The sequence below is a fragment of the Triplophysa rosa genome, linkage group LG24 (genome assembly GCF_024868665.1).
Source record: "Triplophysa rosa linkage group LG24, Trosa_1v2, whole genome shotgun sequence".
Classification (NCBI taxonomy): Eukaryota; Metazoa; Chordata; class Actinopteri; order Cypriniformes; family Nemacheilidae; genus Triplophysa; species Triplophysa rosa.
In genome coordinates, this window is record NC_079913.1 from 6385844 (window position 1) to 6413689 (window position 27846).

Here is a 27846-nt window from a genome sequence, read left to right on the forward strand (position 1 = left end):
AAGACACAAATTTTCTCCTCATTGCGTACATCTAGTACTTATTATCACCTTATTTAATGCCTTGAGATAAATACTCAGTTAACACAGTCACACCACCTTCTACGCACTACGCCTTCTACGTACATCTTTATGAATAACCAACAGATACCATTATTATTCATGAGCTAGAGTAGGTGTATTCATGTGTGCTGAGCTTTAGATAGTAAGAGAGAGAGAGAGATGGGCGAGTGAGGGAGGGGGGTGTGTCTCTATGAAGAGGGGTTAGTACAGCGCGTGTGTGGATGACTGCTAGTGTGGATGAGAGAGCGACAGTGAGAAGGTGGTATGAAACATCATCACACGCTTCTTACACATGCACACGCGCACTCATTCACCAGGGATCCTGCTACGCCAGACTAGCCGGTCAGCGTTTGGTTTTTACACGAAGACGGGTGAGAGATACCCACTGATGAGATACGTTACTCTACGGTTGAGGGAGATCCCTGGTGTGTGTGTGCGCGCGCGTGCTGCCGGAGATCTATCACGATGGGTTGCAACCTGTGTACGCTGCAGAAGAGAGAGGAACATTACAAGCTGCTGTATGAGATCGCACAGGTGAGTGGACCTTTTTAATAAAACATTGAGAGATCAAGACATGAGGTCAGATAGGACTTCCACAGGGGACATCTCTTCTTTTATCTTTTCCAGAATGCTCTGTTTGGGAAATGTATGTGTTGACATTTAAGAAACACTGTGATCCAAACGAGAATAGTGGAAGCACAAGTTGTTATCTATTGTGTCGTGAAAGTGTCAGCGTAGTTCAATTCGTTGGTTCTTGTTCTACTGTACAGTGGTCAAAAAAGAAAGTTTTTCTGGGGCCGCTCGCTGTTGTCGTGATGGAATTCTCAATGGTATTGCGCACTTACCTGAAAGCATTTGTCAATGATCAAAGGAAGATTTGCAGCACACGCCCTTAAGAACTGTGCATGTTAATGTAAGCACAAGTGTTGAATGAGATGCTCACAGGTAGGAGGAGGAGAACGGTGGGATTGTACACTTGGCAGCTTGCCTATTTGAAGTGTGAGTGGAAGCACGAGGTTCAAGAGTGTTGAAGTTTAAGTGCTGAATATGAGTTTGGATAATCCCAAATGTCTCAAGTGTGGAAATCAATTACAAATGTCCTGGAATTTTTCGTGACACTTTGTAATAGCATATGTTAGCTAAAGCAAGTCATCCTACTGTGAACAATAATGCTATTTATGCTATTTTAATAATAGCGCTGCATAATAACCGCATATATTTCAAAGCAATGTCTGCAATGCTGCTGCCCTAGTTCTGTCCAGGCTAAATGCAAATTGATGTCAGGGTCCCATCTTCACGTTGAAAGAATATGTTCGCGTTGCTCTTATCGCAGCCTCATTACGCTGTTGTACAAAACACTTTTGATCCCTAATTCGATGTTAAAAGGTGCCTTTTGTCTGTGCTAAAGCCAATCTGGAAGATTATCCCTGTCGGTGTTCGGCTCGAGGTGATAGGAGTTTGAACTCTCACTGATACTAAGCAGCAGGAATGCGTTTGGAGTAACTCATTCAGATTGCATTAAGCCCAGCCTCACGCCGGCTTCATTGCATGTGATTGGAAAATTTGTGCGAACATTTGCTCTTTCGTGCGGCGGCACTATTAAGCGAATAACGTAAGAGGCACAAGCATGGTTTTTGTGAACAGCGTGGCGCTGCTCTGACATCCCACTTGCTTCGAGTTATTGCTTATGTGTGTGTGTAAGTGACTTTGTATTCACGGTACATGTAGGTCTCTTTGGTGTAGCTCTGTTTGAGCTCTAGATAACCACCAAAAGAAGCAGTGATGGAGAAAAAGATGAAATAAAGGGTAGATCAGAGGGTAAGGAACAATTGCTATGTCTTCAGGAAGGTACCACGAGGTTGAAAGCGAGAATACAAGATTTGGATCTACTCTCAAAAGAGTGAATTCCCAGGTTGAAACTAAAAGTGTGTCAAGGCGTCGTTGCCTCCGATTTCTCTCTCTCTGGTTTTTGCCAGATTGAAATATTCAAGCTTTTGAAAAGGAATCAAGGAAAATTTGAGTAGCAGGCACACATGGCGTATAACAACAACACAGCACACGCGTAAACACGGACACAAGCGCTTGCTCACGTCACGTTGCAATTTCACAAGCTCTGACGATTTTGACACTATTCCTGGCAGCACAACCCTTTAGCCCTGGTGGTCTGTGAGATTTACGAGTTGAGTGCTTGTGTTTTCCTCTCTGCGGGCTCACCATGGAAATGTATTCTTTTCTTTTGTTACCTACATTACAAAGACATCCCAGGCGCTCTCTCGCTCTCTGTCTCTCTCTCTGTTGGGAAACTGGGCTGTGTTTTTGTTCAGTCAGCAGAAACGGCAGATTTTAGGATCTGGGCACAGTCTGAGCTTTGCTTCACATCACGTCAATTCGATACCTATCTTCGCAGAAAGCTGGCTGCCAAACTCGTTGTGTTTTGTTTATGCATTACGATGTCATGTGCGATGTCATAAGTGTCATTACAGATGATAAATGGCTTGTAGGCAACATATTGTAAAAACTCAAAATTGCGGCTTTCAGCAGAGCACCTGCAAAGCTTGGCGTAAAGCTTTTTAGATGTTCTTCTGAATTGGAATCACAGTTATTCACAGTTTCAAAGCACCTGCCATTTGTCAACATTTTGTATCTGAATCTGTTTTTTTTAGCTTGGTTTAAGAGATTAGTACTGTGATCTCCATTTCACACATTTTTCTTACTATTATGCTGCAAATGTATGTGGATTCTGCCCCATATTAAGTGCATATTATTATCGCTGATGGCTATTAATATGTTAAAAACTGAATGCCTAAATGTGCTTATTTATGTAAAAATGTCTCATTTAACCAAACATCACCTAGTTTCTATTAAAGCCAAATTAGGTATAGGATCTGGCCCTCCTAACAGTGTTGTTATCTGGACACAATTTTGTATGTAATCCAAAAGTGCAGTAATTTTCTGGTAGGCATATTAGTATGAGGTGATTGAATGCTATTTAACTGAGTGGAGCAGAGATGCAGAGCCCCAGGGGAGCAGTGCAGTTTACAACCTCAGTCAGGGGTCCGTATGGGGACAGATGCTGTGTCTCTTTCCCGGGCTGTGGATCATGAGTGCACTCATTTGCACCATTTCATAATTTCTCTATATACTATATTATACTCTAAAAAATGCTGGGTTATTTTGAACTCGTGGTTGGGTCAAAAAGGGACGAGCCCAACCCAGTGTTAAATTAAGCAAGAAAATGTCCATATTTGTCCCAGCAATGGGTTCAAAATAACCGTAAATGAGATATTCTACAGCAAATAAATGATGTTTTTTATTTTAACTGTGTTCTCGGGTGGCGGCACATCGAGTGACATAAAAACTGACAATTAATGAAATCTCATGCAAACCTGGTTTTCTTGGTTTTTATAATAGTTATTGCATTGTTATATGTTGTTGTTATTGTGATTTATTTTGATGACGCTATGCTCATTAAATTAAATACCATTAAACCCTCTCTTGATTAAATGACAATGTATTTTTAATCACCTTAACTATATCTGGCATTGGTTTTCATTATTTGGGCAACCGCCAGCTTACCTCCGCACCACCTACGGTGGCCATCGAGGTTCAGACGGGAAGTGTCGGTCACGTGAGCACTAACTAGCCATATGGACCTGGATCTGTGCGGCTGAACCGGGCAGTCAGTGTATCACGGCCTTCAAGTTTAATGGGTGTCCAGATGGAGGACAACCTTTAGGGAGGCCTGCCAAGAGGAACCGGCTACTGCGTGTGTGAATGCCCGAACCGAGATCTCTCATGGCATCGTCGCAGCTGGGCAGTGTCCTCTGTCTGTCTCTCAGAACATACTCATCCATCGTATTGTTAACGATTCTTTGTAAGATACTCCTTGCCGATGAATGACGATCTGTGTAGGGTGATATAAAGAGAAGTGTGCAGTTTTGATTAATCTTGTGACCATGCTGGAAGATAAAGCTGACGGATGGCACAGGCCCTGGGGTGATTGTGTCAGCAGACTCTGCCAGCTCCAGCCCTGGTGAAACATGTGCGTGTCTTTGATGGAAATCTCATTTAAAAGTAATTTTTTGGCTCTTGCATGTATGGAATTCTTGCAGTTATTGCTAAAAATAGACATATTCTCAGTCAGTCAGTCATAGCCTTTTTCATAGATTTTCTGTAATGATAGATGCTGAGTTTTTTTCTCCTGGACTGGAAAGAGAGCAGATGACCTTATCTGGACTCTCTGTCTCATGTCATTTGTATAGGCGCTAATCTTTCTTAACAGAAACTGTATTTGTGTGTACAGTATTGTTGTGGCTATACAGTTACTATATATGAATATTGAATATGGCTTTCAAAAGATCACATGAACAGATGTACCACAGTTCCTTATTTTTGATCTCAAGTTGATTAAACAACCGATTGGTGAATATCATTCATACGATAAAATTGAGATCAAATTAAAGTTCAAGTTTTGTGTACTTTTACACAGATTCACAAACCATTTATTTACTGAAGTGTTCCTATAGGGCAACTGCTGGAGCATGCGCTTGCAGGGTTGTTGGTTTAATTCCCAGGGAACACACAAACCATTAATATGTAGCCTACACCTTGAATGCACTGGAAGTCACTTTGGATAAAAGCTTCTACCAAATGCATAAGTGTAATGCAAATGTTCATTATTTATCGTGAACATTGACGGTTATAATTCCCTACAGTGTCATTGCAGATCGGTTATTGCTGGAATCAAAATACTGTCGGTACTGCTCAGAGATTCAATGCGTTTTACACTTCTGTCTGATCTACTTTCTGTATGACAGTCTCTCACATGAAATTATGAATTGACCTTTTCTTTTTGTGTTATTTCATTTTAAAAAGCATAGGCTTGACCTTTTCATTCATATAGACAACACAACCCAGATCCTCCGCTTCTCTTCCCTCAGCATGTATCACCTTCGTGGTTGCACTTGCCATGTAAAAATGTACTATGTGCATACAAGACACTGTTTGGTGTGTTTGCGTGTGTGTGTGTGTGTGCGTGTGTGTGTGTGTGCGTGTGTGTGTGTGTGTGTGTGTGTGTGTGTGCATGCATAGGTCATATTGTGTTATGTGGTGTCATATCGTACACTTTATCACATTTAACAGGGCTCACATTGTAGCAAATTACTGTGGGTCAAGCTTCTGAAAACAGGGCAATGATGTTTAAATATGGGGTTATGTGTTGATGTGCTTATTTCTTTATTTCTGTCCACATCACTGGTGCATTAGAAGTTTTCCTTTATATTAAACCTTTTAAAACATGTTACTTGTTGTGCATGTTATGCTAAAGAAATTGTTCATCTTGTTCAAATTGTTCATTTTAATCTCTTTTTTTATCGTGGTGTGATAACTTGCTCTACTTGTAAGCTGACATCATCAAGCCCGCTTTTTTAACAACTTCCGTCCAAACTTTTCATGAGCCAATCAATTGCCAGTAGATAAAATCAAATTCTTGGTTATAATTGCATTTAAGTACAATGGTTAAATGCCATTTTCATTTTGACCATAAAGCTGCATATTCCTTAACTCTTTTTGGTTAAAATGACAAAATAATAATAATTTAGGTTGGCCTACATGAAAAAGTCAGTGTCCGTCTTTGCCGATAGCCATGTGGTTAGCACGCCGACATGTAGCGCCAATGTGCTCACAGCGACACGAGTAAGACTCCCGTCTCAAGAATCCTTTGATGAACCTGCTCTCCTATCTCTGCCCAGCGCTTTCCTGTCAGCTCTTTACTGTCCTGTCCTGATAAAAGTTGTAACGCCCCTGAAAATTCAACTTAAAATATAGTCAGTGTTCAAAACTATATAGTTTAGAATAGTTAAGTTTATAATAATGTTTTTTAAATTAAGCTGTTGGGTACAATTTCTCAGGAAATATCAGTTTGAAGTCAGTTGACTTCATCCCACGTAAAGATAAGTACATAACCTGCAATGTTATGTTTCAGAGATGGAGAGGCAAAAGTTACAGGTTGCAAATTTAAACTCAAATCACCAATAGAAATAAAAACGTTTTGGGTTTTATTACATTTTTAATCTTTTAGGCCCTGTTTCACAGACACGGCTTATGCCTTAGTTGAATTAAGATATTTATGTCGCTTTTATAGAAATGCCTTAGAAGAATACATTATTGGTGTGCATCTTGAGACAAAACAATGGCACAGATATATTTTAAGATATTTCTGGGCAAGTTATGTTCAGTTAAGACAGGTCACACATTCATTTTAATCTGGGACTAGCCTTAAACCTTGTCTGTGAAACCGGGCCATAATCTCTTATTTTTTAAGCTTCCCCCATATTTTGGCCTAACAGTCACCCACTTTTAAGAAATCCATGGACTAATTTTAGCAAAACAGATAATTAAAGGTCTTTGTGTGAAATCGCTCTGGAGATGACCTGCTTGTCTGCTTTAGCCACACTAGTGTGTAATTAGAGCCGGGATCCAGGGCTGATTGGTAATTATGTGAAGTTATAGAGTTTGGTCTGTGTTCATCATGCAGTCCTCAGCGAGTCGCCCCACTTGCCGAGTCGAAAGTGGCTGATTGCACCTCTGTCACACATGAGCGAATGAAAAACATGGCGTTAAATCAACATGCCGCTGTTCACTTGAGTTAATGAGCAGAACTAGGGCAATAGGGTAGCATGTAAGATTTTTTAAAATCTGCCTTGGCTCTTTTATTGGACGGCATGTTGCTAAACTCAACCATCTTTAAACGTAGATATCATTAGATTGGTTTGTGTTAATTTGTTTTGTATTGATTGATTTGCTATATTTATATATAGCGGTTTATCGTGCGCTAGGGCTCTGCGATGGATCCGCTTGTAATTGACACACAAATAGCAGGTGCATAAGTCTAGATGGCAATGCCTAATATCCCATCTGGCCAAGCACCTAGGGAGAAAATAACTTGTGCATTGTACATCTGCCGCTGTATCAAGGAAAAATCGAGTTCAAGTGCCCTTCAGACAAATTTAGTTAATTTATGGATTCGGTGCGCAGCAATATTGGAAGAAAAATGAGTGCCAGACTGCATTTTTGCCCGGTGGTGGAGTTACTTGGCAAAATTGTTATGCAGACCAAATGATGAAGACTCTGTGTGCAAGGTTAAGGTGCAAGAATAGATCTCAGTCTGGCTTCTAGCGTCTGTGTCTGGCACTAAAAACATAAGAATGATACCCAGCCCCCACATCTCTCTCTTTTGTTCTTGGAAAGGTGAGACGTCTTCTGTTTATGAGGGAAAGGAATGAGCAGAAGGCTGTAAAGTTTACTGTAAAATATGAAAGGAAAATTGTTATTATTGCATCTGCAGATATGATTCGACGTATTTCACCTTTCATCCGTAACAAACACACCCATAAGAGGAGGTCACCGCTCATGTGTGTTCCTCTTGGCTGGCCCCGGACCCCTGTGTGAGTGACAGTCTGTCAGAGAGACACAAACTGGCCCGGGTCATTTCCTCCGCGTCTGACACCAATACACCATGACATCCTTTATTCACCCACAATGCTAAAGCATTTCTTGTGGTTGTGTTGAACCTAGTCATGTTTATTGTTTGTTGTTGTGTGTTAATGTTGCATTGATATCTAAAGCTCTGATAGATTCTGTGCATGAATCAGAACGCTGAACCCGTTTGTTGCATCTCTAGATGTTCACTCAATACCGCCGCAGCATCAAACTTGTGTTGGGTTTCTATCGTGCTTAAAAAGTCATTAGCGGTTCTCTGAGGTCTTTTGCGCTGACCGCTTGCGTATTAAGTATCACACAACCCATCTGTGGTGCACGGAGTAGCGCCTTCAATCCGTAACCAGATCCGCTCCGTGAAACATCAGCGGGGTTTTGCGCATTCTTTCTGGGAAATGAGAAGCTTGATGTGCTGGTGCGTTGTGTGTCACTGTCTTGGTAGGGGCATGTTGTCACATAGGAAAATTTCTATATTTGTGGGCTTAAAGGGATAAGTTAACTCGAAAATATTTGTTCGGTCATCATTTATTCACCCTCATGTCATACGTGACTCTCATGTGTGGAACACAAAAGAAGATATTTTGAGAAATGCCTCAGTGGTTTTGTGTCCATACAATGGATTTCAATGAAGCCTAATGTTGTTTGGCTACCAGCGTTCTTCAAAATATCTTCTTTTGTGTTCTGCAGAAGAAAGTCATACAGGTTTGAAATGACACAATTTCACTTTCGAGAATAGTAAATAGGTGTAAAAACTAGCCCCAGTCTTTACAATGTTATAATATTGGTCTTCTTTTATCTGCTCATTGAAATTCTGTCTATATGTCTACTGATTAGCCAATTACACCCAATTCACACTTGAAGTCATCCGTGGACCGACTGTGAAAACGGGTGTTGACTGACTGTCGACAGGCTGAATGGAGCTAGATTGCACTCCAAAACATCCCAGCGTGGCGTCACTGGCGTGCATTAGCCTCGTGAGTCAGAGGCGTGAGTGTTTTTAGCTCAGATCTTCTCTTGAAGAGTGCTCAGGTGTGAAGAAGTGTGTTATTTTTAATCTCAACGAATGGAATCCAACCTCACACATCGGGAACAATGCTAATTGGCGTGTAACAGAAAGAGCCGGGAATTACACACGCATTCAGAGAGGGGAAAAAACTTCAGGGATGTTATGAAGCTTTTCCACATTAAATTATTCATACACTTACCTGGTTTTACTTAGGAAGTTTGGCGTTGTTAATCATGAATATTGGGTTGATCTGAATGTGGGACTTCAGGTTGGATTGGAAGCAGATGTCTCTTTTGGCTGCGCAGTGGCGGCCGCATGTGCCACACCTGTAGTGGTGCATTAGCTGCACGCAGAGCATGACCGGCCCGTGCCAGCCCACGCTCGACTGCCAGATACATTCATCAGATTTTGGATCCGCAAACGTGGGATGTAGGACAAAAGAATGGCTGAAAATAATTAGCATTGAAATACTTTGATTAGACTGTTTTGGTGTAGAGTTTGGATTGATGTGGATGTGTGCAATGGTACTATTGTGTCTTAGATGAAAAATAAACTTTATTAACAGAGAAAGATCTTATGTAGGCATATACATCAGTTGATAATCATGCATTTGGCATTTTAATGTATAGATCAATCAGTAAGAATCAAACCCATGTCCTTACAGTTGTTAGCACAATGCTGCTGAGCTACAGTAAGACAGAACATATCAGAACCTTACAAATTTGTGTGATTTTAAAAAAAGACTTTTACAAAATGCGTAACCTTTCGAGCACACAGGCTCTTCGTCAGAACATCGTGTGCTTTGGTGTGCCACATTTTTCTGATGTGATTTGTTTTGGTCGAGCACCCATTTCAAGACGATGTGGGTGCTTTTGTTGTATTTTGATATTTAAAAAATTAACCCCATGCTTAAAATTAATATTGTATTGTGTGCAATGCTCTAACCAGGCGCACTGATGCAATACATGGTCAATATTGCGTCTAATGCTTGTAGGAGGAAGTTACAAACAATAAGCCCCTGGCACTGGACGCACCGCATACATTACAGTCAGACGGAGAGGAAAACACTGATAACAGGAAGACAAGGAAGTACATTAGAACGTTTCCCTTTTCTTTGTCTTTCCTAGAATAGAAGCTCTGTTCTCTGTTTTGTTTTTCATTATGAATTTGTCAACACCTCTAGTCTTTGCAATGAACACGTAATAAAACACAATAAAACACACACACACAATGTCACACAAAACTCTGTTTCCCAACCATTGCTATCCTCGCAGGCATATTATATATTACTGTACATGAATGGTCTTTATCGGTCTTGCGTCTGTATGCAATAGAAATATATGCTGTATATACACAAATAGAATATGTAGACAATATTGAAATTGCTGAACCCAACACTTACAGTTTTAAGGTAATTTTTTAAGTCATCATTTCTGTTTTAAAAGTTTAACAAAGCAAAACCAAGACCTTTCCAAATACTCTGCAACCTACTTGCTGTAGTAAACATACCTCCGGTCTGGAATCAGCGCTCTGACTTCATTAAAGTCATTAGGGAGGCTTGTTGGACACCTACTACCAGAGAAATCACCTGAAATAATGAAGCATACAGACTGAAACCATTAATCTCACCCAGATCTGTCTCTCCCTCCCTCTCAGCCCGACCGCACTGCCCATAACTCTCCCCGTCCTGCCTGACTGATTTCTCAGGCATTTTAAGGCCAAGACACAGGTTCGTTGCCCCTCAGGCACAATCTGTAGTTTACAGCGTCGGGTCAAGTGAACGTCAGCCCGTACAAAAAAGGTAGCGTATTTAGCCCTGGTCCTTGGGTCGTCTGTTTGTATTGTTGTATATAGCCTTGTGCTGCTTTGTGTTCGATGTGATTAATGTTGGCTTGGACTGCAGCATTTTTGCTTTGACATTTTATTGGTGAACTTTGAGGTCGGGTTCAAGGCACGGACCGGCCAATAGCGAAATTGGTTTTGGTATTTTGTTTGGGAAGGATGAGTGGCTTTGAATTCGTGAAGATTTACATCTCCAAAAAACTTCAAATCCAGTAGTGACCATGGAAGGGACCAAACCTTTATGTGGCATGTAAAGCCAACCCCCCCCAAAAAACTGTTACAGTTATGCTCAAAACCTAAAATTATGCCGTCCTTGACACTTCTTATTATGCTTGTATGTCTTTTCTTTACAGACTTTGACCCGAATGATCAAAACGTCTTCCACTCAACAAAATTGTATGGTATTAACCAGCTGTCAAATTGAATTGCAATTTTGCTTAGTTTATAAAACAAATTATGTATTATTACAAGATTTGAACCCAGGACCCCTTGTTCGCCAAACTCAAAAGACAAAAAAATATTTTCGATGTTACAAAGGACTGCTAAGATCTAAAACCTGTACATGTGGGTATAAGGTGACCCACATCTGCCACTGGTTTCTCCATCAAATAAAGTCATCCTGAGAATATTTCATTTATTTACACACCTGCAGAGTAGTAATGGAGAAAAAATCCCCCACACCTCCAACATATTGAATGCACGCAATCTATTCAGTGACTGCGTGCGGCATGAATGCGTATTTGAAGAGTGCTTGAATCAGGTTATTGTTGTTAGGCACCGAGGACTGAGGCTTAATAAATGTTTTGTTGATGCGGTTTGTCATAACCCATGTCATCCGCGGCTGGGTCTTGCTGAAAGACTCATTAGTTAGAAATACACAGACACGTGCACGGCTCTGTGTGATGTATGCGCCTGTTATTTCAAATGCATTATTTATTTTTACCCCAAAATAGAGAAAAATGAGAGGTGTTGCTATCGCTAGGAGGATCAAACCGCTAGGCGCTGATGGAGAATTTAATTATGTTATGAGAGGTAGATGTTTGCCTGGAGGGTGAACTGTGTTAGCGTTGCATTGTTTTGTCAGAATCCCACTATCTGGGAATCCACAGAGTAATCTGGTGCCATATTGGTGGCACACTCTTCAAAACCACTGTGGAGAGTAGTGCTTTGCCCCTAAAGAGGATTTTTAATTTATTGAATTTCTCAGATAATGACGATGGCAGCCAATGTTTAAATCTCTATGGTGTTGGTGTGTAATCACAGATACTGACACATTGAGCGCATTGCCGGATTTGTGTATTGTGTCAATGGTGCCGCCATATTGGAAAGGGCAAGACCATCTAAATACAGTGAATGTGTTTTAGGGTTTTTTTTTGAGAGGGAAAAACGCAGTAACGTTTACATTTGACTGATTTGAACGCTTCACAATTCCTTGACAAAAAATAATTTCTGACTATAAATAACCAAATATAGAGAATTTTTTTTTAACTCATAAAATGTTTTTAATTGGTTGAGAAATGTTATTGTTTTTTATCGGGTAAAAAGATTCTGCGGCCAATGAGACATCTCGTCTTTGAATCTAAGGCCTGTGCAAACAATGTTTAAGTTTGTTGTAAAGGAGAAAGAATTTGATCATTTTATCAATAATTACATACTTAATGTTTAATATAGAAATATTTAGTAAAAAAGTACTGAGCCCCCTAAAGGGGGACATAGTGGTACAAAACATATCAGGAGCGAGAGAAAAATGTAAGTAAAAGCTTTATGTTCAGCAGAATGTTTTGCATTTTTTGCAGATGTATTTGTGTGAATTGAGTGTTCTTAGACAAAATGTCCTAATGGTTGGATAATGTATTTTGTGTGTGTGAGAAAGGCATGTATTGTGATTTTAATTAATTATGCAAAGTTATTATCATTATCACTGATATGCGCGTTTAGTTTGTTTGTTTGCAATCTGTTTAGTATGCTTGTGTTGGATATGTGTAATGAAACAAGTGATGTTAATAAATAATAATTTGCACCAAATTTCACAATGTAGAACTCTCTCTCTCTCTCTCTCTCTCTCTCTCTCTCTCTCTCTCTCTCTCTCTCTCTCTCTCTCTCTCTCTCTCTCTCTCTCTCTCTCTCTCTCNCTCTCTCTCTCTCTCTCTCTCTCTCTCTCTCTCTCTCTCTCTCTCTCTCGCTCTCTATCTCTCTATCTCTCTATCTCTCTCTCTCTCTCTCTCTCTTGCTCTCTCTCTCGCTCTCTCTCCACCTCTAGTTCAGTCATAAATTTCGTTAGAGGACTAATTGCCTCTCATTAATTTCCTGCCACGTTGATTAATTGGTTCAGAGACGACATGGAAAATAGCATATGCAAATAGTTAATAGTCTCATTTCGAATATGTGAATATTTTAAAGACACGGCGAGTAGGCAGACAGAGTTAGTTTTCGGCTCTGATTAAATCACATTTGCTCCCTTTAAATAAAATTGAGTCAATGATGCAGAAAAGGTTCATGGCGCTTGTCACATTGGCTATTTTTGATGAAATAAAGCCTATTCAGGGTTTTCGTATTTGCCGGTAAATAAATGTGAAGGCTCAATCATATGCGACAGTGTGGGATACCGTTGCGGTAAATAGGACAGTGTGTCAGATTTGTTTGGTCTAAAGAATATATATATATAAGGAAAATATCAAAGCATGCATCCCAAATGTGCAGCACAAATGTACCACCGAATTTAATCCTTTGCAACTGCAGTCTTTTTCCAAACAACCACTGGCACTTTTTAGATTGACGTAATGCTCTTTCTGTGTGCGCGCGCCTGTAAACCACGAGGTCCTCATCCAATTCTTATCTCACATGCCACATGTGTTTAAACACACACTCTCACCGTCTTATCGCGCCTTGGTGCTTATCTCACATGTGCAAATCGTTCACCTTTGAGTAAATAAACAAGGCAGCGCGTCACCTGACGAGAACTGACCCAAATATGACCGCTCTGACATTTAACGCACACACACATTGTACACTCCTCCACTGATGTTAGACCGCAGATAGTTGAGGTTCTTACATTCACCGCTCTCCACTTCACCGTTCTGATTCTACATGGTCCTCTTGAGGCACAGCTGATATTATAGAAGTCAGAAATCAATACAATAGCTCTGAGGTGACTTGGGTACGTTCCAGCTTCACACCTTGTTATCCAGTCGTGTGGCACCTGACCTTTTGCAAGTTGTGCATGGTGGAACGTGTAGGTGGGCAGGTGGTACTTTGGCGGTATGTGGCGGCCATGTTTCATTGACGTCAATGACCTTTACATTCATATCGCTGTGGATCGGCATTGACCGAAGTGAACTTCAGAGTTTCTTTACCTGTCGGTTTTTAGACATGAAAGATCTATGTGAATCTATGAGAATGAATTGAGTGTTTCTCAATACCAGTCAGTTCCTTTTGGGAGATGCCTTTTTACAATTTGCCTATGATTCATGTAATCTTAAACAGCTAGATGCTTGAGTCTGCTCCATAGTTTTATAGCTATGTGCTGATGGCTTTATAGCTTTTGTGTGCTTTTAATACCAAAACAACCACCACATTTTGCTAGTACATAAGATCGACATATAAAAACATATTCAATATATGGTGTTCACCATGGCTCCATGAGGTTTGATGTTGCGCATTTAAAGACGTAGTTTATCCAAAAGTTAATTTTCTTTCATCATTTATTTATCCTTGTTTCATTGCAAACCTGTATGACTTTGTTACTTCGAACACAAAAAAATATATTTTGAAGAATATTGGTAACCAAACAATATTGGATCCTATGTACACAAAACCACTATGACATTTCTCAAAATATCTCCTTTTGTGTTGCCCATAAAAAATGTCAAAAACAGGTTTTGAAAGACATTTAGGTGAATGAATGGGTGAACAATCATATAAGTGCTTTTCGTATATTCAATATTCATCTGTCGCTCAGTAATAGGACTTTAGTTGGTCCTTGGGCATGTCATGTTTACTTTGGATGTGAGGTTTATTTATTAATCCATCTAATCATTTTATATTTGTTTTTCCTAAATAGATTAATTCACCTCACCATCCACATCTGTTGAGCTTCATGCACATTCACACAACTCAAGCCCACTCAAGAAGTAAAGAGTCTCTGTGCATTGCATTCCTTGAGTGTTTTCTAGTTACAGCTGGATTAATTGGCCCATCTGGTGAGACACAGCCAGCCTTAAAAATCTCATCCTCTCTTGTCTTCCTGAACGTGATAGTGATGCTGTGGACATTGATGAGCTCAATGGGGTCTAGGGTGGGATACTTGTGAGTTGATGAATGCCGGAGAGCAAAGGTCACTGTCATGTTGTGTCAGATGTGGAGGTTGTTCACACTGACTTCAACGGCAGTTGTGCCTGACAGCCTAAGGTGCCAAAGAGTCTCCTGAAACAAGAGTAAATTAAAGGAGGAATAGGTCTACAAGCTGCTATTTATTGACGGCAATGTCAAAACTGAAATGAGGTTGGAGGACAGACATCTTACACCTCAATCGTTTTTGGGGGGTTTTTGACACTTTTTATTCAGAGAGACTTCAGACATACATTTTTTTATCGGTATGTTTGTTCCCTGGGGATCAAACCCATATTCGTTGCGCTCTTAATGCAAATTGAGCTACAATGAAATGTGTTGCTCAGAACTGGTGTGACAGAAAAATAAGAAATTGGGGTCCAGTTTAGTTCAGAATTAGCTGATGGACAATCGTTTCACCCGAAGGGTCTGTTACATGTTTAAGGACTGTCACTGACAGATACTGTATGTGGGATGATAGATTAAAGTGGGTCAAACTTTGATCAAGGGTGCATTGCTGTGGGATTCTTTGACTTGAAGTATGAAATGCACGGGGCAAATTTAATGGAACACAAAGGTCTGGTAAATTTCCTTCAAGGACAACATCCTAAAGTAACTTTGCAAAGTTGTAAATACAAATCATATGAAATTGACAAACCATAGAGATGCACAGGTTTTTTTTATTTAAGGAAATCAATAAAAGCATGGCTGCGATTTGTCAATTGAGTGAACTCTGTGCATGTGTCTAAGATTGGTAACCGTGTGTGTTTGCCTCAGGTATTATTCTGTGTTATATATATGGTTGGATATTTTGAGCTTCTAACAAGCCTATTTAATTGGTCAGGCGTTGAACCTGCTGATGCGGGTGAATGAGTTCTGATTGGGCGGCTTTGACAGGTGTCAGGTGCAACATGTCGGATGTCACTGTGATTACTGTTGACTGTTGGGTCCCATGTCTCACATGTCCCAATTCATATCTCAGATGTACATACACGAACATGCTTCCATAAATGCATCTAGAATTGCTCTCTTCTGCAATTTGGTTGAAATCATTACGCTTTTATATCTTAGTGTGAAGAACATCATACTTTTACAAGAGCTTTAGAAATTAGAAATCTATTGAATGGAGCTTGGATGCCCTGACATGTATTGTGCTAGCCATATGGTCCATAATTACATTTTTTCAATTTTATTAAATTAATTTAATTAAAATTTGTGCTTTGGCCTCTTTTTAGGTAAATGGGCGTGACTTTTCCAAGCCAGGACATGACGGGGCAGTGGAAGCCATGCAGAAGGACCCTATTGTGGTGCAGGTGCTGAGGCGAGGCCACGCATCTCGAAACCAGAGCAGCTTACAGGAAGTGTGTGTGGTGGACGTATGCACTCAGACGGACATCACCTTTGAGCACATCATGGCTCTGGCAAAGATGAGACCCAGTACCCCTCCTGTGCCGGACATATGCCCCTTCCTGCTGTCTGACAGGTACATATGCTGTAATTAACGAAGGTTTTTAACATTTCAACACAAAACAATACCGCACGCAGCTTTCCCCTGACAAATGCATGTTTCTAGCAAATGCAGACAGTACATCTCTTAAGTCTCTCTTAACCACTCGGATTTGAATTTCAATGACGTCCCACTGGTGCATCTTATTGTCAAGGATTTCTTCATCGCCCAGCAACGGCTGTAACCCCTCTCCCCCTTGAAATATCCCTCACCACGTCGTAAAGTCACACCGGAGCCTATGTGTAATTATTGTGGTAGCTTCCCTTATCCATTTCCAGTAATGAGTAGTATGAAGGGTGATTAAAACCTAATGGAGTGCTAAAATATCAAACAGGCTGGCACACGGGTTTCTCTTGGTATTTTATACCCTTTTACAGCCCTTGAACCACTTCAAATTGTCCAATGAGACATAAATCACTCAGTCCTTCAGTGTTGTTTGTGTGGACGATCTGATCAGCTGCCTCCTTATGTGCTTTTGTGTGGATTTATTTATATTTATGTGTGTGTGGCTACATATAACCAGAAATAAGGATTCGGTTGATTTTTGTGTGCGCGTGTGTACAAGCAGGCTTTGCACGGATTGCTTAGTAGCGTGCAACAGTTCACTTGCAATTGAACCCCAACATAATGTGTTAACAGATTAATGAGTATTGTTTGTAATTGCATGCGTCCTATGGCTACAAACAAATTCTGTTATCCTCTGAGGAGCGTAACGCATGGTTTGGAGTCGGTTTAATGTGAGCGTACTGATTTAACCATATTATTGCAAATGGAACAGCGTGCGCAAATCTAGCCTAGTATCTAGCCATAATGTTTGTTTCTCTTGTTCTCGTTCCCCAGCTGTCATTCCATTCAGACGGTGGATCATGAATATTTTGATTGTCCAGAGTATGTCTCCAGCACTCAGGCAGAAGTGGAAAGGGCCGATGAATTTGAATGTGAGGTGAGTCGAAGGCAGCGGGTTTCTAATCGGTTAAAAAGCAGACCCATTTGCCGTAATGAAATTCATATTTTCATGGGTTCCAATGAAGTTTAAGGCGCATGAAGAGAGAGTTTCAAGGGGAGATTGGTGGTATATTAAAGGGATAGTTCACCCAAAACTGAAAATTCTGTGATATTGGGTCAATCTTATTGTACGTCATTTCAAAATCTTATAGCATTTTTTATGCAAGACAAAATACTGAGAATTTTGAACTTTCATTGTGACCCTGACTCTCAAGCTCCAAAAAGGAAAATAAACATCACAAAAGTGTTATAAAAATAGCCTGAGTTTAAAGTCTTGCGATTCACTTCGCTGTTGTGCTTTTTTCATATTGTAAAATGACATTGTGTTACCTATGAACTTCATGTAAATCAGTCTTCCTTTTATTTTTTATAACATGACATGAAGGTTATTAAATAATGAACGTTTCTTTAAGTAGCTTGATACAGCTGGAGAACTTACAAATGATGCTATTATAACTGATATGAATGATATGTAGGAGACCAGATACAGACGTAATTAGTCTTACTTTAGTATCATTAATGTTTTCCTCTAATGTGTCTCTTATTGATAGTTTTTGCAAAGAAAACATTAATAGTCAAGTCAATTCAAAATTTATTTCTAAAGCACATTTTAAAACAACAGAGTTGCGCCAAAGTGCTGTACAACAAAACACCAATCAAAAGCAAACCTAAAAGCAAACCTAATATAACAATAAGCACAACAAATGAAATACAATCAAAACATATTAAAATAAACCCTAGAAAATATATTTTAATCAAAAGCTAAAAAAAGATTTAAAAAGGGATTAATAAATCATCATTTTAAAGATTCATTAGATTTGATTCTATATCAGACGTCTCGTGAAAGTATATAGTCGATCAAATTTGCTATGGGTTTTGCGATATCTCAGTATGTAACAAATGCATTTTTTAAAACTAGCAAATGAATGTCTGTATTTCTAGGAAGATTTTTAAAGACACAGTTCACCTGAAATTTGAAAAATTGTGTCATTGTTTGCTTGCACACTGTTATTTTTTCCATGGAATGCGAAAGGAGAATTTTCCATACAATTTCCCATACAATGACAGCTCATAGTGGCTAGGTCTGTCAAGTCCGTATGTATAAGGATCCTTCAAAACTGACAAAAACGATACACAGGTATGGAATGACTTGAAGGTTGAGTAAATAATGACAGACATCCTCTCTCTCTGGGTTCTGCATTAGCCTACGACGCTTCACGCGCGGATGAGCTCCTTCCATGCGAGATAACTTCAGCCAATCTCAGTCACGAGCCAATCTTTCGAAACCGGCCAAAACAAAACTAATAGCATTGGGAGGGAACAAGAATGTGGCACATATCCTCGATCAATTCCATGATCTGTAGAATTATCAGTGATTTGGGAGTTCCTTCGGTAGGCGCTTTACTTTCAGGCGGATTGTAGAGGATCATTCTGCTCGGCAGATCGGTTGATCCCTTTCTGTGAACACGTGGCCGTAAACAATAGGCCTGAGGAAAATATGAGGTATCTTCGGGCTTCCAAACGATCAATATGAAGCCATATTAAAGCCGGTGGTGATAAATTGCATCCATTGTGGACTGACAGTAACCGGGGTTCAGCTGAAATATGAGAGAGTTCGCCTGTTTATATCCCACCGTGGACATTGCAATGAAGGGGTTGGTTTCTCATTTTTAGAAATTATTTGCCAAATAAGGATATTTGACAGTTTGGTGAATGTGTTCTTGGAAGAGAAGGTGGGACTTCATATTGTCGCTGTTGTAAATCTGGTTAATGTGGAGGGAAGGCTGGTTGATGTATGATGGCAATGCTCGGTCAAGACTGTCGACCGGTAAATGAGCCGTTTTGCTTGAATGAACCGAGCACATGGTTAATGGTATGCCTAGTTATGGCAAACCGCTGTTTTTTGAGAAATAAATCTTTCAAATGCAGTGCTGTTAGTAATGCCAAGCATTGGCTTTGACAAGTATCATAAAAGTTGACCATCATGCTGACCATCTTCTGCAGGACCAATAATGAAGACCGAATGAGTGACCTGAAACTATGGACTCCAAGAAATCTGCTATCTAATAGGCTGTGCCAGAGATAGTTCTCTTCAAAAAGGCTTTAAAATATTTTTTAAAGCAATCAAGAACTGATTTTTGTATTTCTGTGTGATTCAGCTATGTTGCTTTGACAAAAAAATGTCTGACACTTGATATACACTTGATGGCTGTCATTTATTATTATCATTTATTATACAGAGCATCATTTAGTATACTGTTCAGTTTGAACACTATTTAAAGAGCCCTTAAAATACTTAAGTACAAGGTGAACTAAGTTTGCTTTGATTTTATTCTGAACCATATGTAAACAATATGTAAATGAAAGTTGTACATTCAAAATGTCTGGGTTTGTTTGCGTGTTACAGGAGGTCGAGCTCTGTCGAATGAACAGCCAGGAAAAACTTGGTCTGACTCTCTGTTACCGCACCGATGAGGACGAAGATGCAGCCATTTTTGTTGGCCAGGTGGGTACTTTGAACTGTAAGGAAATTATGATCATTATAGGCTATTTATCTCAGGCTCACATTATCAAAAGGAAGCCTTGTCTCTTGTTTGTGAGAAAGGAAATGAACAATGTTTTTGGTAATCAAAGACAAGTAATTTGTGTTTCATTCATTGTCATATGTAGGTGTGAACCGCAAGATGTGATGTTGAGCTTAAAATCCAATCCATGCAGCGAATAAATCTCTGACCCCTTCTTAGCATCAATTAAAATGTTCAGAAAAGTAATTAAAAGATAAAAGCTTGGTTTAATCTGATCTCATTCTTCCACATCACTATGCTCCCCGAGTTAAAACGAAAATGCTTTATATGGAAAATTTGTGGACAATTTCCTCCGAAGTTCAAATGCCAGGCGAAAGTTAGCAGAACTGAGTCAAGCATGAAGAGAACAAGTCAGGTCTGGAAAATGATTCCGCATACAGACGGTTCTTTTTCAGCGTTTTAATTGCCGATTTTAATTAGCAGGGAATGGCACCTCTCTCGTCTCCTGCCGAGTGTAAAATGCCACTTTTTCTCCATTCACGTCCTTCGCACACCAAGGCACACAAAGGCACAAAACAGGGAGGGTTTTTCAACGCAGACAGGGAGTGAATTATTATAGAGATGTTGCCGGTTCTTACACCATTCCAGCGCAGAGATATGTAAATGAAGACCACCTGACTGCAGACAGGGCGAAACAGCTCCTGAAGCAGATTCTTTTCTCATTCATATCATCACAGGTTTAGCATAAACAACAACAAAAATGATTTGTTTATGCCTGGGGGAGATCTTGAGGTTAGAATCTTAAAAAAGGTATCTATAGTACTATATCGTAAATATGTACACAGTACTATGAAACATATTGATATGGATCATGGTAGTTTTATTCTATCCAATTAAATAGATATAATCTTTAAAATGGACATAGTACCACCCCTTTTTCTGTGATGTAATCACATCTTGATGTCAAAAAAAGTTACTTTATTTTTATTATTTCTTATTTTGGTTATTGATTACAATTATACATTTTTATCATTTATTTTATAGACTGTGTTTCTATAAATAGTCTGACATTTATGTTTTTAATCCTGGAATCATTTTGGTGATCGTTATTGTAGTGGTGTGTTCACATATTGAGGTCATCTTTGTTGTTGTTAATAGGTTGAGCCGAACAGCCTAGCTGCAAGGGATGGACGCATCAGAGAGGGCGACAGAATTTTACAGGTGTGGTACAAAAAATACACAAGCTCATTTACATTCACCACCTACATTGAATGACCTACAAAACAAGATGAACACTTTTTATTTATTAGACCCTTTTGTTTGAGACGTTAAGTTTTTTTCTGAGCAGCAACCTTCCAGTCTCTCTCGTGAAACCAACACGGAACTGCAATTCATTTAGTGTCCACTATAGACTGGCTCCAAAACAGAGCAGCATCTCAGTGAGCCCCATGTTATGATTTTTTTGTATCTCATCCGTTTCAATTATATTAAGCCTTAAAATACTGCATAATTAAGGTCGTGGCCACTTGAGTAACAGGCTTTTTCACAAACCAGGCACCTCAGCTTCACCCACGTCCTGCCTTTTTGCCCATTTCCTATTATCTGGGAGCGATGTGCTGCGACAACCGGCTCCGCCCACTTTAGGCTTCAAAATTGCTCTTCACAAACCTATAGGTGACGTCACGGACTATGTCCATGTTTTATGCAGTCTATGGTTTTTTCACGTAAAGCTGGAAATAAGTAGAAGGTACTATAGGATTTAATATAGGATTTTTTTGAGGATTTTTTTCACATTCAGCACCATTAATACTGTAGGTCACTTATGAAATGTAAGGACAATTGTGACATTGACTCCGTAATCTCCATTGGACAAAAGGTCAGATTTCTTTTTTCCACTGAAGCGCAAAGAATGCTCTTTGGATTTCTGCATAAAGCATATTGGCATAACATGGATCATCAGTTTTTGAACAAACTTGAGGAGTCCGTACCAGCTCAAGTGCATTTGAGCAAAACAGGGACATAAAAAATCCAAAAATAATGATTTCCAACCTTTAATTTAACACGCTGAAAAAAATAATTTAAAATGAAAGAAAAATGTGTATTTCATTTAATAAAGGACAGAACAGCAGCATGTTCACGTGTGGTCTCCGACTTTATTAATCCCCGTTTATATATCCGTGCAAATGTTGTACTAATAAATCCAGCCGCTCGCAAATAAACCAGATCATAATGATTAACTGCAGTTAAATATCAGTTTTAAATGCCTCTGCATTTACAGCGTGTTAACAGAGTCAGTGTGACATTCAACAGAGGCCATTGGGATAAAGGTTCAAAGAATTTATGAGCGAAATAAGACTGAGAGAGAAAGATACAGTACAAGCGACATGAAGCATCTGTGGGTGTAGCAGTGAGGGAGATAAATGCAGCGATTCAGCTCGCGTCTGTCTCGTTCACTCCACCCCTATTATCTTCCTGTGACAGCACCATTACTCTATAGGAGAAAAGATGAACGACACCTGTCAGATCCTGGTTAATTGTGTGTCTGGGGTATGTATGCCGCCAAAATGCTTTTATAAAAGCTGCGATCCCTGCAGCCCAGTCGGCAGTCTTGGTAATCGATGCAAAGTCTCTCCCGTAGTAAATGCATAATTGACTGGAGGTTGTTATGTCACGGCGGGGGCCTGGTGTTGGCGCGCGTGAGAGGAAATGCAATTTTGCTCCACTTCTGTCATTGATGAAGTGTGTTTCCGGTATGAAGATCTTGACAGTCTATCATTAGCTTTGTGTGTGAGTCATTGTCTCTGTGAATCCATGTTTCTTCCAGATAAACGGTCATGACGTGCAGGACAAGGAAGAGGCTGTTGCTCTTCTCTCAAATGAGAATTCCAGATCCATAGTATTGCTTGTCACCAGACCTGAAGGACAGGTGGGTTAATAGGCATTGTTGATGGCTTCGTCCCGCATTAGTGCCAAATGCATGTGGAAAGCCGTTTTGACTAGATACATTTTAAGAAAGAATTGGGTTTTGTAAAGTAGGCCATCCCACAATGCACTGCAATGAGTATTTTGACCAACTCCGAGTGCTCCGTTGGTCTAGAACTTGTAAATTACATCTGTCTTTTCTTTCTAAGATGGATGGAAGCTGGCTTGATGAGGACCATCATGATTTCCTAGAGGAACTGAAGATGGAGATTCTAGAGGGGAAGAAAAAAGAAGGAATTCTTCAAACAGCAAGTCGCATGAAGCAGGTATGAAGTCTGATGTTCCTTAGCCGTACCTTCTAGTTCATTTGACAGTCATTAGGAGCTCTTTTCTGTTTGTTTCTTACAGTCTAAAAGACTAGAAGAACAATCTACAGATACAGCAACCTGCTCCTCCAGCATTCCTGAACAGGACAGTGGTGTGAAATGTAGCTTTGAGGAGGGCTCTGAACATGAACTTTCTCACTCCCAAACAAGAACTCAACATCAACTTCTGGACAGGTGGGAGGCAGGCTCGCGTTTGGTTCCTATGGACACCATGAGCTTTGGCAGGCAGGAGCCAGGTCAGGATGGAATAATGAGTGAGAACGGAGTTGAATGTGACCGCTTTCAACAACTCCTGGAGCTCAAGTGCCAGATCCGTAATGGCGGGGAATGTGGGTTGGTCTACAGGCGAAGCAGCACTATCGAATGCAGCCTGACAGAACAAGGTGGGAGCGGTGTGGCACGGGAACTGCACATGCTCAACGAGGAGCTTCGCAACATTGAACGAGAGTGTCAGAGCATCATGCAAGCCCACCAGCTCCGTAGGAGCAAACACGACTCACCCAGGACAGACAAGGAGAACCGCCTGCGGCGTTGCAAGCTTGCAGATATAAATGAGCATCCTGAAAGACTTCAAGGGGAGAAGCTGCGTGATAAAGATAGTTCTAGTGCCTATAACACGGCGGAAAGCTCTCGCTCAACACCGCTGGGAACAGAAGGGTCGTCTGACCTCTCGCTTCACCGTCGTGTCCACTTGACCAATCAGAAGAACCTGCGAAGCACCCAAAATGTACAGAGCCCGTACAATAGCCCGTACAATAGCCCTATTTTGTCATTTCCCAGCCAAAGTAGCTCTGCTTATACTCGTGCCCATACGTACACCAGCTCAACACCTCCTTTACAGACCCCCATGACCAGTCCTGGTTCACAAGGTCCCAGCCAGGCTTTCTCGAGCAGCCTGGAGCAAAGTCCCAGCAACCCCTCAGAATCCGACCCAGCCCTCCCAGCAGATGACGAACATTGTGAAAGGAACCGGGGCGGAGCCTCAGCCACCCGCCACTACCCATCGCCCTACCACAGCAACACAGCACCAACCCAGACCCCTGGCACACGGCACTACCAGAGCTACCTACAGCTACTACAGCAACATTCCACTTCTTCTCTAGAGTACTCCCAGAGCCAGCTCAGCCTTCTCAGCCTCCATGGACGGCCCGGTCCTGCACAATCCGGCCGGGTGGAATGGAAGGTCAAAGTTCGGGCAGATGGAACTAGGTACGTTGCACGCCGGCCCGCAAGAGACCGCATTCTACGCGAGCGAGCCCTGCGGATCCGTGAGGAACGTAGCGGGGGGATGACTACAGATGACGATGCAGTGAGCGAATTGAAGATGGGTCGGTATTGGAGCAAGGAAGAACGCAAGCAGCAGCTAGCACGTGCGAGAGAGCAGCGACGCAGGAGGGAGTTCATGCAGAGGAGCAGGCTGGAGTGTCTTAAGGAGACTATGGGGACCACGAGTGGGGAGGTGAGCATCCTGGAGCTCAGCCATAAGAAGATGCTGAAGAAACGAAACAAGAAGATCCTAGACAATTGGATGACAATTCAAGAGCTAATGAGCCATGGGGCACGAGCACCTGAGGGTACCAAAGTGCACAATGCCTTCCTCTCGGTCACCACCGTTTAGAGACTGTGGTCTCGCTTTTATGTACTTGCCTCGTTCCAAGGGGCCATTTTCTAAAGGTTAAGATGCAGATATTTTTCATGCTCTGTCAGAAGACTCGTTTCAACCCAACTGGGTGTCATCTCAAGAAATGTGAATGTTCAAACTCTCTTTTGATATCTTGACTCTACCGTTCCAGACCTCGCTGTGATTTCGTACTAGAATGTATAAAAGACTGTTTTAATAGGATTTTACACTCTACATTGTGTCTTAATGTAGTGTTTCTGTCCATGCATTTGTATTTTATAAAGTTTTCATTGGATATAAACTGTACTTGAATGTATGATGTCGGCATTTGCTGCCATTCCATCTTTTAACTATGTAAATATTCTCTAAAGGCCCTCATTTCAGCGACAGGTTTACACGTTTGGCATAATGCAAAATGTGACCATTTTAATGGTATTGTATACAATGCATACGATTTTTGTATGGCTCCGAAACTAATGAATATTATTTATATTTTTGAGTCGTAAATTATGTAGCCTTTGTTTCATCTTTATAATGCCAAATGAACCAGTCTGTATCTCAGTCAACCGAAAAACATGGAGTTTATATCTAATTCCTCTCATTGTGCCTTGTAGGAGGCTCATTTTTCTACCACAGGTTATGACGAGACACCCTGAGTTATCTTGTCACGTTTTTGGTCTCTTTTCGATGTAAATGACAACTTTGTAGCCAAGTCTACGTGTTGTGTGCTACATGAGCAAAAAGGATAATAAATTATTGTTACATAACTCAAATGTTCAACATTTTGTTCTTCATTCTTAAATAATGCTTTGCAGATTTCTATTTGCTCTGTTAGGTCAGCATGCAGAGATGTTTGTCACAGGGGGATTTGATTGATTTGCTTTTCTTGATTGACTTCTTGAACCAATTAAGCTGAAGATCAGAAACCGCTTTGGTCAGATAAACAGCGATTACATCATTAGAGTCAGACAGCTTTGGCATTTGTCAGATTCGCATCGTGCACAGATACCACACCTGTCACAATTACACTGACATCCTGTCAGATAGTAACATTAATATCGGATCTGTTAGAATATGAGTGTATAGTTGTGGAAGGAGTATTTCGATGATAACGTCTCTCTTGGTAATAACACTGGAAACTTGAAAGCAAAGAAGATGGCTATTGTCCTACCACTGTCAAATCTTCAAACACACAATCTTAATCATTATTTTTGTTTTGTTTTACAGTAAAATTTCAGAATGTGGTTATCCAGATGAATGTATTTGTAAAGCGTATTGCTTAAGACATTAAGAGAAAATTCGCCTTACATTGTTTGTTCTTGTGGCAAATTGTGCATTTTAATTTTTGGCATTAATCTAACTAAATTCAGTCATGTTTCTGCTTAAGGAAGGAAACAAGGAAAATTTGCCCCTGGATTAATATTCTACGGGAAACGTCTTAAAATATTTTTTTGGTTTATAAAAATTAGATCTTTTTGTAACAAAATGCTTCGAAAATTTAGGTTAATAACAGAAAATGTTAATCTCATGCATTATTTTATGCATAGTCTTTTGAGTATTTCAATGAATAAGAATAAAAACGGTATTTTGATCTTAGTTGGGTAAAATGTGCCGATTATAAATAGAGGTATTGTCCGCAATGGATAAAAGCTTTGCGTGCGTGCATGAGAGATGGAGAGGTTGGAGGCTGTTTGAAGTCTAATGTTTTTCATCTTTGGTATGAATGTGTGCTGAATGTAAAGACCTGTCTGCTTCTGTTTCAAAGTGATAACACTGCTGCCATCTCATACACCGTTGCTGTTAGCCGATGCTTGCTTTGGGTCGCTTAAACACCAGTGTCGACCCACAATTCCCTTTTAAATACCCTCAATGTACCGTAATTACCCTTTACATCTGGAAAAGTTTGGGTTTGTTGTATACCTGTAAATTATCTGACATGTCAAGGTCACCTCAGGTAATTTTTCATTATTCTCTTGTTTTTTCTGTAATGGCTTTTTGTGCCTTTTCATTTTGTTGTTTTCTGGAATACCTGGTATGTTAATTGATACAAGGCATATCATTTCGGTATCTATAATTAATGGATGCAAACGTTTGTGTTAATTCCATGTCAACCCAGAATATTTAAAGCATGTGGGAGTGTTTAGATCAATTTTCAAATCATCTTCAATCTTCTCAATAATTAGTGTCTTTGCATCTTTCCATTTTTTAAACTTCGGCCTAAGCTAACCATGATATTTTAAAGGGGTAGTTCACCCCAAAATGAAAATTCTGTCATCATTTAGCCTCTTGTCATTTCAAATCTCATTTCTTCTGCAGAACAAACAAGAATGGATTTTTAAGAAAGTTTGTATTGTATTGTATTGTATGGACACAAAACCAATGCGAGTGAATGGGTGCCGTTGCTGTTCGGTTACCAACATTCTTCAAAATATCTTCTTTTGTGTTCTGCAGAAGAAAGTCATTCAGGTTTGAAATGGCAAGAGGGTGAGCTAATGATGACAGAGTTTTATAGAAACAAGAAATAGCTTCTGTCTTGCGTTATGGAGTCGACGTCAAGGGAAATTCTCTTAGACTGCATGTGGTGAAAGGATTCTGTATTATGTATGTGTACCAGTCGTTTACCTCCTTAGCGCTCTTATACATTCATTTATTCATAAATGCTCATTATGACTGACAGAGCCGAGATGTGTGAAACAGGAGCAGGAATATCAAAGAGAGTATCTATCTCTCTTTCTCTTCTCAGTTGCCTTACTACAAATTATAATGAAGACCACTGCTGTCAGTCTCTGATGTTCACACATCACCTGGCAGAAGAACCTTATCTGCTTCAAGGGCTGCTTTTCCTTATTAATGTGCTAACTTTTTTATTGCATGTCTCCACATTACTGCCTGCTAAGTGCTTGCTTTGTAAATTAATTGTAACATGAAAAGCATAAATTCACTAAGCATCATTTTCTTAATGAGTATTTTGTCCTGTATTCATAAATATCAAAACATTGTTTAAGTGACAAAAAAGGTTTTGACATTAAGAGTTATTGTTTTCAATAAATGCTGTTTACATATTTTTGGCAATTGTGTTTATAGATGAAATCTATTGTTTATAAATATCTCTTACTTTTTGATAGCCAACATATTCCCTTTTTACTCTG

At 40.1% G+C, this 27846-nt stretch overlaps 1 protein-coding gene across 1 annotated transcript; it reads left to right on the forward strand.

The window, feature by feature from the left end:
- The first annotated feature begins 276 nt into the window (after positions 1 to 276).
- pdzrn4 (PDZ domain containing ring finger 4) lies at positions 277 to 25459 on the forward strand. The gene is made up of 8 exons (XM_057324298.1): positions 277 to 594; positions 15967 to 16214; positions 17079 to 17181; positions 19651 to 19749; positions 20927 to 20989; positions 22593 to 22694; positions 22900 to 23016; positions 23099 to 25459. The coding sequence occupies exons 1-8, from the start codon at positions 526 to 528 to the stop codon at positions 24692 to 24694; spliced, it is 2397 nt and encodes a 798-aa protein (XP_057180281.1). The 5' UTR covers positions 277 to 525; the 3' UTR covers positions 24695 to 25459.
- The last annotated feature ends 2387 nt before the right edge of the window (positions 25460 to 27846 follow it).

Coding starts and splice junctions, on each gene's coding strand:
- pdzrn4 (XM_057324298.1), top strand. CDS start 526: ATGGGTTGCAACCTGTGTACGCTGCAGAAGAGAGAGGAACATTACAAG. Junction 16,215..17,078: donor CCCTTCCTGCTGTCTGACAG/GTACATATGCTG, acceptor CTCGTTCCCCAG/CTGTCATTCCATTCAGACGG. Junction 22,695..22,899: donor TCACCAGACCTGAAGGACAG/GTGGGTTAATAG, acceptor TTTCTTTCTAAG/ATGGATGGAAGCTGGCTTGA.